The sequence below is a fragment of the Loxodonta africana genome, chromosome 8 (assembly GCF_030014295.1).
Source record: "Loxodonta africana isolate mLoxAfr1 chromosome 8, mLoxAfr1.hap2, whole genome shotgun sequence".
Lineage (NCBI taxonomy): Eukaryota > Metazoa > Chordata > Mammalia > Proboscidea > Elephantidae > Loxodonta > Loxodonta africana.
The window spans coordinates 89,329,348-89,343,368 of NC_087349.1; the positions used below are offsets into that span (position 1 = coordinate 89,329,348).

The 14,021-nt window shown below is 39.2% G+C and overlaps 1 protein-coding gene across 2 annotated transcripts in view; it reads left to right on the forward strand.

Annotated features, from left to right (window-relative positions):
- Positions 1-14,021, forward strand: part of CREB5 (cAMP responsive element binding protein 5) — a 390,225-nt gene that overhangs the window by 17,108 nt on the left and 359,096 nt on the right. The window contains exon 3 of one of the 2 annotated variants that reach the window (XM_064290105.1): positions 12,425-12,552. In XM_064290105.1, the coding sequence (XP_064146175.1) occupies positions 12,425-12,552 (128 nt within the window). Of the gene's footprint in view, positions 1-12,286; positions 12,553-14,021 lie in introns of those variants that run through there. The other variant, XM_064290104.1, reaches the window with a different exon arrangement.

A 14,021-nucleotide genomic window follows, 5' to 3' on the forward strand; every position in this document is an offset into this window, starting at 1 on the left:
AGTGCTACTGTAAGAGAAATACCACAAGTGGATAGCCTTAACAAACAGAAATTTATTTTCTCACAGTCGAGGAAGTTAGAGGTCTAAATGCAGGGCGCCAGCTCCAGGGGAAGGTTTTCTCTCTCTGTTGGCTTTGTGGGGAAAGTCCTTGTCATCTGTGTTCCCCTGGGTCTAGGAGTTTCTCAGTGCAGGGACCTTCGGATCTAAAGGATGTTCTCCACCCACAGCTCTTCTTTCTTGGTGGTAGGAGGTCTCTCCTTTCTGCTTGCTTCTCTCTTTTAGATCTCAAAAGAGATTGACTCAAGATTCCACCTAATCCTGTAGATTGCGTTCTGCCTCATTAATGTACCTGCCTCTAATCCTGCCCCATTAACATCATAGAGGTTAGGATTTACAACATGCAGTATAATTACGTTAGATCACAAAATGGAAGACAACCACACAATGCTGGGAATCATGGGATAACCAAGCCGACACATATTTTTGAGGGACGCAATTCAATCCATGACATCATTCATCTTTCTAGATGGTCAAGCAAAATAGAATTTTGGATAATATACCTGAATACCTTGGAGGCCTTGCTCTGGAGTTCTTCTATATATGAAAAACTGGCTTTTAGTCTATTTCACTTGGAAACTAGTCCGTATTGACAAGGCAATGTAGGAGAACTCAGGCAATTAGTGAATAAGCGGAAATATTGAGCTTTAGCTTTCACTCTTCAGGGCTGATTTTATGACCTGTATTGATAAGATGATCACTTTGGATCCCTTAGTTCATTTGGCCAGCAGACACGTGATCTCACAGTGTTAAATAACTCTTCTTACCAGCTCAGCCCCTTAAAGCTAATTAAAATTTCGGCTTGATCACTGTTGGAACGCTTGGGGGTAGCCCGTGGCTGAACATATAGTTGTTTATATTAAATCTAAGTCTATGTCATCTGGAGTCAGTTGGGCATGTGGTGTAATAGATACTCTTGCCAGAACATTTTCTAATTTACTCATAGGTACTTGTAAGGACATTCAGCTACCCAGTTCTCTATCTTGGTAATAAGTGGATTCAAGCATGCAATTCAAGAATGTGAGAGTATGTCCCTCTCCCATAGATCCAGATCACTTCAACCAGAATGATTTTTAAGCATGCCAAAGCTATTGATAAAACAAACAAAAAACAGATTCTCGTTGGTTTGTCCCACTGTGGCATTGCCTGTTGGAACAGACCCAGGGAAATATCTCAGTGTTACTGAGAGGATCCTATTGCATATTCACACTCAACGAAAGGTATATTTATCGCAAAGAAGAAACTTGTCTAAAATTCCGTGGAATTCTGTCAGTCGTTACTGACTATTGCTCTTATAAAGAATTTCATATTTTGAAATTCATTGAATGTAAACGCTCTTAAATTATGACTTTATTCAAATTCAGATGGAGACTAAGTTGGAATATTTAGAGAAAATATTTGCTGGAAAATTCATGGCATAAATATAATTATAAAAAAACTTAAGGAAATACATTTTTGAGAACTCCAAATCTTGCTAAAATAGATATGCCAATTCCAATACTTTTCTGAATTGATTTGAGTGGCCCTCTTGAGGAATTCCATTAAGCTACATTTTGTTGGCTGAATCCGAGTCATGAAAATAATAAAATCATTGCTTTTAAATGTCCTATAATTAGAATATTCTCTGATTCAAACTAACCTTTATTATAACTGGTCTGAATGAATGAGGATTCTATAGTATTATTAAAACAAAAACCAAATCCACTGCCGTGGAGTCAATTCCAACTCACAGTGACTCTATAGGACAGAGTAGAACAGCCCCCTAGGGTTTCCAAGACTGTAAATCTTTATGGAAGCAGACTGCCACATTTTTCTCCTGCGTAGAGGCTGGTGGGTTCGAACCACTGACCTTGTGGGTAGCAGCTGAATGCTTCAACCACTGCGCCAACCAGAAGTCCTTACAGTATTATTAGCCACTATCAATTTAATATAAAATAATGTAAAATTACTTTACACTGTCCTTTAATAATACCATAGTTGGGAATATCAGACCAATAGGAGAAAAAATTTTGCTTAAGAAGTGAACATCCTCTGGCTGTGTAACGGGTGCCTTCTGTTTCTTTTTTTGTTTCTGTTTTTTAGTTGATGACTTATCTGTCACTTGACCTTTTTTATCATTGAGGAAAATGAAACATAGACAAACATAGAACTCAAACGCAACTCTGAAATCAAATAAGGTAACAGCGTATTATTAAATGTAGAACAGACTAAACACTTCTTAAAAGAAGAATCTGGTTTCAGGCTTCAGCTTTGTGCTTGTCATTAAGCTTTACTTTGGAGTAATCATACTTGCTGAGGCTGAAGCCTTTGATACTAGGCAGACTAGGGCTTTATTGGAAAATTTTGAAAGTTGCTTTTTTTTTTTTTTTTTTAAATAGTGCTAGCCTTATATTTGTTGTCCTGCCCAGCTGGTAGTGTGATGCAGAATTTCCTATCATACAACTGATGGGTGAATTCCTAAATCATGATGCCAGGTTTGTGGATACACAAGTAGGGGCTCAGCATAGCAAGAATCCTTTACATAGCTACTTAAAATTTTAAAAATCCCTCCTTTTTTCAAGAAACTCTTCCAGGAAGGGAATGAGATACTGAAATATGGCAGACTTTGCAAAAGAATATTTTTTTTATCCCTACTGATGTCAATCTTTCTTGCCCAATTGGTAAAGAATCCCCTTGCACTTGCCCCAGCTGTTTGCATCTCCTGAGAACCTGGTGTGCCAACTGAAAACTCTCTGAGAGAGGGTAACACCAGGTGCTTATGCAACCCCAGTTCGGATTTACAGAAGCAAAGCAACAGACAACTTTCAACTCGGGTGAAATTCAAACTCAAAATTTATTAACTTAGTTTACTTTGAGATCTTCTTCTCTCATTTCAGTGGTCATCACTGAAGTTGTTGTTGTTAGTCACTGTTGAGCTAGTGACGCTATGTCCAACAGAACGAAAAGCTGCCCAGTCCTGCACCATCCTCACAATCGTTGGTATGTTTGAGCCCATTGTTGCAGCCTCTGTGTCAGTACATCTCGTTGAGGGTCTTCTTCTTTTTCACTGACCATCTGCTTTACTGAGCATGATGTCCTTCTTCAGGGATTGGTCCCTCCTGATAACATGTTCAAAGTACATGAGATGAAGTCTCACCACCCTTGCTTCTAAGGAGCATTCTGGCTGTACGTCTTCCAAGATGGATTTGTTCGTTCTTTTGTCTGTCCATGGTATATTTAATATTCTTCATCAATACCATAATTCAAGTGCATAAATCCTTCTTTGGTCTTCCTTATTCATTGTCCAGCTTTTGCATGCATGTGAGGCAATTGGAAATACCATGACGTTGGCAGACACACTTTAGTTCTCAAAATGACATCTTTGTAACACTCTAAAGAGGTCTTTAGAGTGTCTGTCAGTTTGTCGTACTGAGGGGGCTTGTGTGTTGCTGTGATGCTAGAAGCTATGCCACCGGTATTCAGATACCAGCAGGGTCACCTATGGAGGACAGGTTTCAGCTGAGCTTCCAGACTAAGACAGACTAGGAAGAAAGACCCGGCAGTCTACTTCTGAAAAGAATTAGCCAGTGAAAACCTTATGAATAGCAGCAGAACATTGTCTGATATAGTGCTGGAAGATGAGCACCCCAGGTTGGAAGGCACTCAAAAGATGACTGGGGAAGAGTTGCCTCCTCAAAGTAGAGTCGACCTTAATGATGTGGATGGAGTAAAGCTTTCAGGACCTTCATTTGCTGATGTGGTATGACTCCAAATCAGAAGAAACAGCTGCAAACATCCATTAATGAATGGAACCTGGAATGTACGAAGTATGAATCAAGGAAAATTGGGAATTGTCAAAAATGAAATGGAATGCATAAACATCGATATCCTAGGCATTAGTGAGCTGAAATGGACTGGTATTGGCCATTTTGAATCAGATAATCATATAGTCTACTATGCTGGGAATGACAACTCGAAGAGGAATGGTGTTGCATTCATTGTCAAAAAGAATGTTTCAAGATCTATCCTGAAGTACAATGCTGTCAGTGATAGGATAATAACCGTATGCCTACAAGGAAGACCAGTTAATGCAACTATTATTCAAATTTAAGCACCAACCACTAGGGCCAAAGATGAAGAAATATAAGATTTTTATCAGCTGCTGCACTCTGAAATTGATCGAACATGCAATCAAGATACACTGATAATTGCTGGCGATTGGAATGCAAAAGTTGGGAACAAAGAAGGATCAGTAGTTGGAAAATATGGCCTTGGTGATAGAAACAATGCCAGAGATCGAATGATAGAATTTTGCAAGACCAGCGACTTCTTCATTGCAAATACCTTCTTTCACCAACATAAACGGCGACTATACACATGGACCTCGCCAGAGGGAACACACAGAAATCAAATTGACTACATCTGTGGAAAGAGACGACGGAAAAGCTCAATATCATCATTCAGAACAAGGCCAGGGGCCAACTGTGGATCAGACCATCAATTGCTCATATGCAAGTTCAAGCTGAAACTGAAGAAAATTAGAGCAAATCCACGAGAGCCAAAATATGACCTTGAGTATATCCCACCTGAATTTAGAGACCATCTCAAGAATAGATGTGACGCGTTGAACACTAGCGACCGCAGACCAGAGGAGTTGTGGAAGGACATCATCCATGAAGAAAGCAAGAGGTCACTGAACAGACAGGAAAGAAAGAAAAGACCAAGGTGGATGTCAGAGGAGACTCTGAAACTTGCTCTTGAGTGTCAAGCAGCTAAAGCAAAAGGAAGAATTGATGAAGTAAAAGAACTGAATAGAAGATTTCAAAGGGCCTCTCGAAAAGACAAAGTAAAGTATTATAATGACATGTGCTAAGAGCTGGAGATGAAAAACCAAAAGGGAAGAACATGCTTGGCATTTCTCAAGCTGAAAGAATTGTAGAAAAAATTCAAGCCCGGAGTTGCAATAGTGAAGGAAAATATTAAATGATGCAGGAAGCATCAAAAGAAAATGGAAGGAATACACAGAGTCATTATACCAAAAAGAATTAGTCAATATTCAACCATTTTCAAGAGGTGGCATATGATCAGGAATCGATGGTACTGAAGGAAGAAGTCCAAGCTGCTCTGAAGGCATTGGCGAAAAACAAGGCTCCAGGAATTGATGGAATATCAATCGAGGTGTTTCAACAAACAGATGCAGCACTGGACGTGCTCACTCGTCTATGCCAAGAAATGTGGAAGACAGCTTCCTGGCCAACTGACTGCAAGAGATCCATATTTATGCCTCTTCCCAAGAAAGGTGATTCAACCGAATGTGGAAATTATAGAACAATATCATTAATATCACACGCAAACAAAATTCTGCTGAAGATCATTCAAAAACAGCTGTAGCAGCGTATCGACAGGGAACTGCCAGAAATTCAGGCTGGTTTCAGAAGGGGACGTGGAACCAGGGATATGATTGTTGATGTCAGATGGATCCTGGCTGAAAGCAGAGAATACCAGAAGGATGTTTACCTGTGTTTTATTGACTATGCAAAGGCGTTCGACTGTGTGGATCATAACAAACTATAGATAAAAGTGCAAAGAATGGGAATTCCAGGACACTTAATTGTGCTCATGAGGAACCTTTACATAGATCAAGAGGCAGTTATTTGAACAGAACAAGGGGATACTGATTGGTTTAAAGTCAGGAAAGGTGTGCGTCAGGGTTGTATTCTTTCACCATACCTATTTAATCTGTATGCCGAACAAATAATACGAGAAGCTGGACTATATGAAGAAGAATGGGGGATCAAGACTGGAGGAAGACTCATTAACAACCAGTGTTATGCAGATGACACAACCTTCCTTGCTGAAAGTGAAGAGGACTTGAAGCACTTACTAATGAAGATCAAAGACCACAGCCTTCAGTATGAATTACACCTCAACATAAAGAAAACAAAAATCCTCACAACTGGACTAATAAGCAACATCATGATAAACGGAGAAAAGATTGAAGTTGTCAAGGATTTCGTTTGACTTGGAGCCACAATCAACAGCCATGGAAGTAGCAGTCAAGAAATCAAAAGACGCATTGCATTGGGCAAATCTGCTGCAAAGGACCTCTTCAAAGTGTTGAGGAGCAAAGATGTCACCCTGAAGACTAAGATGCGCCTGACTCAAGCCATGGTATTTTCATTCACATCATATGCATGTGAAAGCTGGACAATGAATAAGGAAGACCGAAGAAGAATTAACCCCTTTGAATTGTGGTGTTCGCAAAGAATATTGAATATACCATGGACTGCCAAAAGAACGAACAAATCTGTCTTAGAAGAAGTACAGCCAGAATGCTCCTTAGAAGCAAGGATGGTGAGACTGCGTCTTACATACTTTGGACATGTTATCAGGAGGGATCAGTCCCTGGAGAAGGATATCATGCTTGGCAGAGTACAGGGTCAGCGGAAAAGAGGAAGACCCTCAATGAGGTGGATTGACACAGTGGCTGCAACAATGAGCTCAAGCATAACGACGATTGTAGGGATGGCACAGGATCGGGCAGTGTTTCGTTGTGTTGCGCATAGGGTCGCTATGAGTCGGAACCGACTCGACGGCACCTAACAACAACAGTAAAGAGGTCTTTTGCAGGAAATTTGCCCAACGCAGTACCTCATTTCATTTCTTGACTGCTGCTTCCATGGGTGTTGATTTTGGATCCAAGTAAAATGAAATCCTGGACAACTTCAGTCCTTTCTCCATTTATTATGATATTGCTTATTGCTTCACTTGTGAGATATTTTGTTTTCTCCATGTTGAGATGTAATCCATACTGAAGGCTGTAGTCTTTGATTCTCACTGAAGTGAAATCAGTAAAAGAAAGATGGGAAGCCCTTAAACAATCATCTCAGCTTTAAGTTCTTGTGGGAGCCAGTTCCTGTATGTCCCTGAAGTGTCACGCATCACCACTGATCACACCTTAGATTTTATCCACCAATATAACACCGACCGTTATTACTCAGGATATAGAAACCGATATAACACCAACCATTATTACTCAGGATATAGAAATTGCTGGTACTGTAGCTAACTGGTGCATGCTCTTGTTTCTGAATAAAGTATGGTTTACCAGAATTTTTATTTATGACCGTGAATATTACCTTCCAACTTCAGATCTAATTTCAGCAGGACTAGTTATTTGACAAGGCATTCATGTGGCTGAGAAACTCTGCCTCATTTATTTCAGCTGCTGATAGATTTAGCTGTCCTCTTTTTGAACGTTTGCACATTTCCTGGCTTACTTGGAACTGGTACCATGTGGGATCAAAGACACTAGAGGCCCAGTATTAATTTTAATAAATGTTAAAACAAAAGTTAAGCTCCATTTTCTGGTTCCTGTTGTAACTGGAAAGAATAGCTCTTTCACTAGAAGAAAACAAATTAAAAATTAGGAACAGTGTGCCTTATCTGTTCCAAATGTGGATATAGGTATCTGCTTTGCCTCTCCCTAACTATACCATACAGCAAAGAAAATCACATTTGGTAACAGCTCTGGGGGTTTCTCCTAGGTCTTCTGCTCCAGGGATGAGAAGGGGAACAGCTGTCTTTACTGCCCAGGATTCCCTTTGACCATAGTCTTTGCTTCCCTGTTGCTGTTGATAGGCCCATGGTGATGAACAGTGTGATTATCATCCCCGTGCCAACCTCTTTCAACCTCTCTGCTAGTATATGTAGGTGTGTGCTGGTATCTGGGAATAATTTTACTTCAGAGGAGATGGAAAACATCCCTCAATTTCGCTTGGTGCTTGGCCCCTCAGATGCTAGCCTTAATTTTATTTCGTAGACTATTTTATGAACTCACCTCAGAGTTCAGAAGTCTTACACAGCCTTCTAGAATTACTATTATTTTCTGCCTCAAATTTTGGCCCATGGCGTGTAAATCTTCAACTAAGAAGCTGTCGTGGATTGAATTGTGTCCGTCAAAACTATGTGTATCAATCTGGCTAGTCCATGATTCTCAGTACTCTGTGATTGTCCACCATTTTGTCATCTGATGTGATTTTCCTGTGTGTTGTAAATCCATTGTAAATCCTGCCTCTATGATGTTAACGAGGTGGGATAGCGGCAGTTATGTTAATGAGACAGGACTCAATCTACAAGATTGGATTGTGTCTTGAGCCAATCTCTTTTGAGATATAAAAGCGAGAAGTGAGCAGAGAGACAGGGAAACCTCGTACCACCAAGAAAGCAGTGCAGGAGCAGAGCGCGTCCTTTGGACCTGAGGTTCTTGTGTGGAGAAGCTCCTAGACCAGGGGAAGATTGAGGACAAGGATCTCCCTCCAGAGCCAACAAAGAGAGAAATCCTTCCCCTGGAGATGGTGCCCTGATTTCAGACTTCTAGTCTACTAGACTGTTAGAGAATAAATTTCTGTTTGTTAAAGCCATCCACGTGTGGTATTTCTGTTATAGCAGCACTAGATAAACAAGACAAAATTATAGAGAAATAAAAGGAAAATTAAAATTTATATTTATTCTTACTGATGACAAGTGGTCTATTATTTCAGTTTTGTTACATAGGTCCCTGGATGGCACAAATAGTTTGCATTCAGCTGGTAACCAAAAGGTTGGCACTTTGAACCCACCCAGTGGAACTGGGGAAGAAAATGCTTGATGATCTGCTTCCGTAAAGATTACAGCCAAGAAAGCCCTGTGGAGCAGCTCTATTCTATAACACATGGGGTCTGCATAAGTTGGAGTCAACTGGATGGCACAGGACAATATGTGATGTTGTCTCAGATCTTTCAATGGCAAAAATGTTTCTGCAAGATAATAGAGTCAGTAGGATCATTGTGTACGAGGAAAAGAAATGATTCCAAGGTATTTCAAAAGAACCAAGGATTTTTAGGATTGTCAGTTACCAATAAAATTATGTGACCCAATTTCCTGGAGTGAGTTTTAGTTTCCTCTTAAGTCAAGTAGGGAAAATAAATTTTACCTAATATAAACCCACTGCCGTTGAGTTGATTCCAACTCATAGTGACCCTATAGAACAGAGTAGAACTGCCTAATATAGTTGGTGCGAAAATTAATGAGATGGTCTATATAAATCACTTAGTGCACCATGTGTGACGTGGGTAAGCACTCAATAAATGGAAGATTAGGTACACACACATACACATCCTTTATTTCCACTTTTGGGTTTTGTCTGTTTACATCTTCGTTCAGAAAACTCATCCATTCTCATGGCTTAAGGATCAACTCTACCCAGAAGTTTTCTTTTTCTGTGTATCTAGCCCTTACCTCTGACCTAATCACTAGTGTCTAACCTCCCGCTGTTACCGACGTCCCACTTGGGTGTCATTTAAATTGTCATGTATTTCTTTAGCTACAGTGACTTTTGAAGCCAAACCATCATGGTAGTGATTGTAGAACTCACAGAATCGTATAACTTCAGAAATTTTATTTGAAAAATGAGGAATATGAGGCCCAGAATATGTAGGCAACTTGCCCCAAATCACACCATTTTCAAATCTAGATTTCAGTGTTGTCAGTTATCTTTTATACATACAACAGAGCTCTTTGAACATGTCAGGAAAGTTAGAGTATTGGATTTAGATTGGGAAGTGATCATGTCTGAAGATAAAGCAGGACTCAAAAAACAAAAAACAAATAAGCCATCAGTAGCTGTTGAGTTGATTTCAACTCCGGGTAACCTCATGTGTGTTAGAGTAGAACTATGCTCCATAGGGTTTTCAATGACTGATTTTTTCAGAAGTAGATCACCAGGCCTTTCTTCAGTGGTGTCTCTGGGCTGACTGGAACCACCAACCTTTCAGTTAACAGCCAGTCACATTAACTGCAGCACCCAGGAACTACAAAACAGGACTTGGTAGTGATAACATGGTTACAAATTATGTGACTATGTGCAAGGCACTTCACATTGCTCAGATTATTTCCCCATTTCTAAAATCATAACCATCCTATTTACCCCAGAGGATTTTGTATGATCTAGATTCTAGACTAAATGTATGAAAATGTTTGTATAGTGTGAATCCTGCATACATATTTTGTCTTTTATATACATATATACTGGATATGTATGTATATGTGTAAATATTAATAAATCAATTGATGAACTAACAAAACAATTTTTCAACCAAATCCAATTCTTTGATAAATCTTATTTATTATTCCCAAATTAGGATGATCTGTGGTAAGTTCTAGGAACGCTGGTGGTGCAGTAGTTAAGCGTTCAGTTGCTAACTGAATGGTTGGTGGTTCAAACCCTCCAGCCATCCCACAGGAGAAAGATATGGATGGCAGTCTGCTTCTGTAAAGATTTACAGCCTTGGAAACCCTATGGGGCAGTTCTACTCTCTCCTGTAGGGTTGCTATGAGTCAGAATTGACTTAACAGCAATGGGTTTGGTTTGGTTTTTTGGTGGTAGTTTGTGTACTGCAAAGAAAGCTCAGTGTTTTGAGAATCAGGCTAATGGTGAGGAAGAATGCAGAGGGGGATTTTGCTGTGTTGGAATCCAAGTTAACTGTTTTGGTACTTAATAGTTAGAGATGTTCCTTGCTCCTAAGGGAATCAAGAGAATATTGCCCCTGAAGAGCAGATTAAATGCGAATATCGAGCCATTTTGAGCTTCATGGATATTAAGATGTTCTTTGAATTTCGATAGATAATTTCCTGGGAGTGATTTACTGTGTGACCTAGAGAAATACATGTAATTCTAGCTTCTTGTTAACACAGGAATTTTAAAGAAAGTGCAGGAATGGAAAATTGGTTTCAACTTGAAGGTACCCTCTGGTTGATTGGAGGTATCCTCTGGTTGATTGGAGGTGATGGCATACAGACCTGTGTGGAAAGAGGTTTTGAGGTTGAGTCTAGATCAAGCCAGGTGGCGAAGTGGTTGAGAGCTACGGCTGCTATCTAAAAGAGGGGCAGTTCAAATCCACCAGCCACTCCTTGAAAACTCTGTGGGGCAGTTCTACTCTGTCCTATAGGGTCACTGAGTTGAAATCGACTCGATGGCAACTGGTTTGGTTTTTTTGGGTTTTGGTCATAGACCCCGATAGAAATGATATCTGTAGATAGGGGAAATAGCACTGAGGCCTTGGTTATAATCCTGGTGAGGCCTTAACGAAGACCCTTAATCACTGTGCTCTTTTCCCCTCATTTGCAAAATAATTAATGTGGACAAGCTTCCCTCTGTCGTCCTTTCTGGCTCTGATAGTGTCTGATTCTGAGAAAAGGGCAATTTACACAGTGTTTTAAATTCTAAGACAATGATTGATTTATCTATATTTACAAATAAAGTATAATTTTTATTTGTGTCAACTCAAGTACACATTTTATCAAGGAAGATGACTATTCTTAATGATTATGAAGCTGTAATTCTGTGCTACCCACCTGATAGGATCTTGTGAGATCTAGATTCAAGAGAATGTGTGAAAAAAAATTTGTGAACTAAAAAAATGCTGCACAAATTTAAGCCATAAACAGAGGTTTCGGATCCTCTAATTTTTAAGTAATAAGTTCTCTGGAAAGTCAAGAATATGAAAGAAATTCTATTACTTTTAAAGAGCATTCTCTAAACATTCTTTTGACTATAGCAAAGGAAAAAATAGAAATAATGAAAGCTGGATGTGTTTGACATGGGCCCTTTTATCATCCTTGTGTAACTTCCAGAATAATAGATAGAATTGCTGAATTTTTCTTTTCTAGTAAGAAAAGGGAATTAACATGCTTATTTGTTTCTTTTTGTATGATATAAAATTTTAGAAAATCTTTTTTCTTTCAAGCCCTATAAAATCAGGTTTAAATTGATTCATCAGATTTTTTTATTAACTGATTTTAGCTAAATCATTTTTTTTCTTTTTTTTTAAGACCATTTCACATGTTGCAAAGTGTTTTCAGAAGGTGCAGTCCCAAGAAAGTATGACGAGACCTCCTGAAGTTCAGTCCAGGGGGAGATTTGGAAAGCCCACACATGTTACAGCCTTCTACAGATTGTATTCCTTCTTTGGAATTTACAGTTTTATTTTCTTCCATGTTCTTGTTTTGTTTAAAGTTTTGGAAGACTATGGATGGCTAGTTGTTGTTGTGTACTGTCAAGTTGATTCTGACTCATAGTGACCCTATAGAACAGGGTAGAACTGCCACATAGGGCTTCCAAGGCTATAATTTTATGGGAGCAGGTTTTTTCTCCTGTGGAGTGGCTGGTGGGTTCGAACCGCCAACCTTTTGGTTGGCAACCAAGCACTTAACTATTGTGCCATCAAGTATCCTTGGATGGCTAGTTGACATCTTAATTAAAGGCGAGGGGGGCAGATTAGTGAGTTCAGTTAGTGTTTACCATTGACTTTTGAGCAAAAGATCCCATTTATGATTATTTGGTCTCTGTTTTCAGATCAGACTCCGACTCCAACAAGATTCCTGAAAAATTGTGAAGAAGTAGGCCTCTTCAATGAGCTGGACTGTTCCCTGGAGCACGAGTTCAGGAAAGCTCAGGAGGAGGAGAGCAGCAAGCGGGTAGGTTTGCTTGTAGTGACACCCTAAGAGGCGTGTCCTCTGACACCCACTAGAAACCTCCTAGAGGAAACTAGGTGGCACTTCAGATTATGTGAACGTGGCCTTAAAACAGCATTTTATCCATTTGCGAGCGTTTGTCTAACGTTTGAAAAAGCACTTTCAAAGGCTGCTTGTGATAGCATCCAAAGCTAGATAAATCATGGGAAAAGTAGATATACGAAGTATGAAATTTAAGCAAAAAAAGGGACCTGATTTTTTTTTAAGGTTTGTGCTACTTTTATTTTATTTTAATTTTAGATGAAGGTTTACAGAACAAGCTTCTCAAAAAACAGTTTGTACACATATTGTGTTTTGACATTGGTTACCAACCCCATGACATGTCAACACTCTCCCCTTCTCGACCTTGGGTTCCCTGTTACCAGCTTTCCCATTCCCTTCTCCTGCTAGTAAAAAGACCTGATTCTTGAACTTGACTTGGATAAACTTACAGACTTTTCTTTGCAAAACCTGTTGTTTCACTTTGCTAAATATTTAATCGTAAGTCGTACCTGGGTGGTGAGTGCAGGAGAGAAGAGTCAAGGGAGAAAAGAGCAGGAGCTTCCTCCCAGTGGCAGCAAAGTTGTTTCATCTGATTTGGGCCCAGGTTGTAACTGTCTGTTTACCATAATCTTTCTGATCGTTTTCCACCAAGCTCACAATTACTTTCTCGTCATATTATTGAACATCTGCTGTTGTCGAGACAAATAGGTTAACTATGAGTGTGGATTATTTGTTCTTAAAAATGTAGGCGATCCATTTGATGTATTTTTTTTTTCAGAACAGATTCAGCTTTTATATTAAGGTACTGGCGTTTTAAAATCACTTTACAGGATTAAGGCAAAGGGATAGGGTCACAAGTAAATGCAACAGTGATGCTCGGTAGCACTTTTTTTCGTTGTTCTTATAGAGCATTATTGGATCCCTATAATGTACTAAACAACCAATTAGACACAGTCCCCGAACAGAGATCTTAAAATGTAAGAGACAGTTGGAGGGAAGAGTAGTAAGGAATTCTGACGTTCCAGCTGTCCATCCGGAAAGGAAATTTTAAAAGGCTCTGGTATTTCTGAGTGTTTTAAAGCCTTTGAATCATCCTCGATGTGAAATTATAATAATCCCCCTTCACCAGCTTTTTCATGTCACATTCTCACATCATAAGAGTCAAAGGCTTTTACTCAGTATGGGCTACTTAAGGAAAAATAATGAAAATGGGCGAAGGTTACAAGAAGCGTATAAAATCCCAAGTAACTTATTTTATTTATTTACAACTAATTTGTTATTTATACTACTTTCCCCTAGTGAAATGAAGTGCCTTAAAAAAAACAAAACAAAACAAGCAAATAAAAAACGAACTTTATAGAGCACTTACTGTTTGCCTGAGCACTTGAAAAATATTAACTCAATAAAAATAAAAGGCATGCATACTGTAT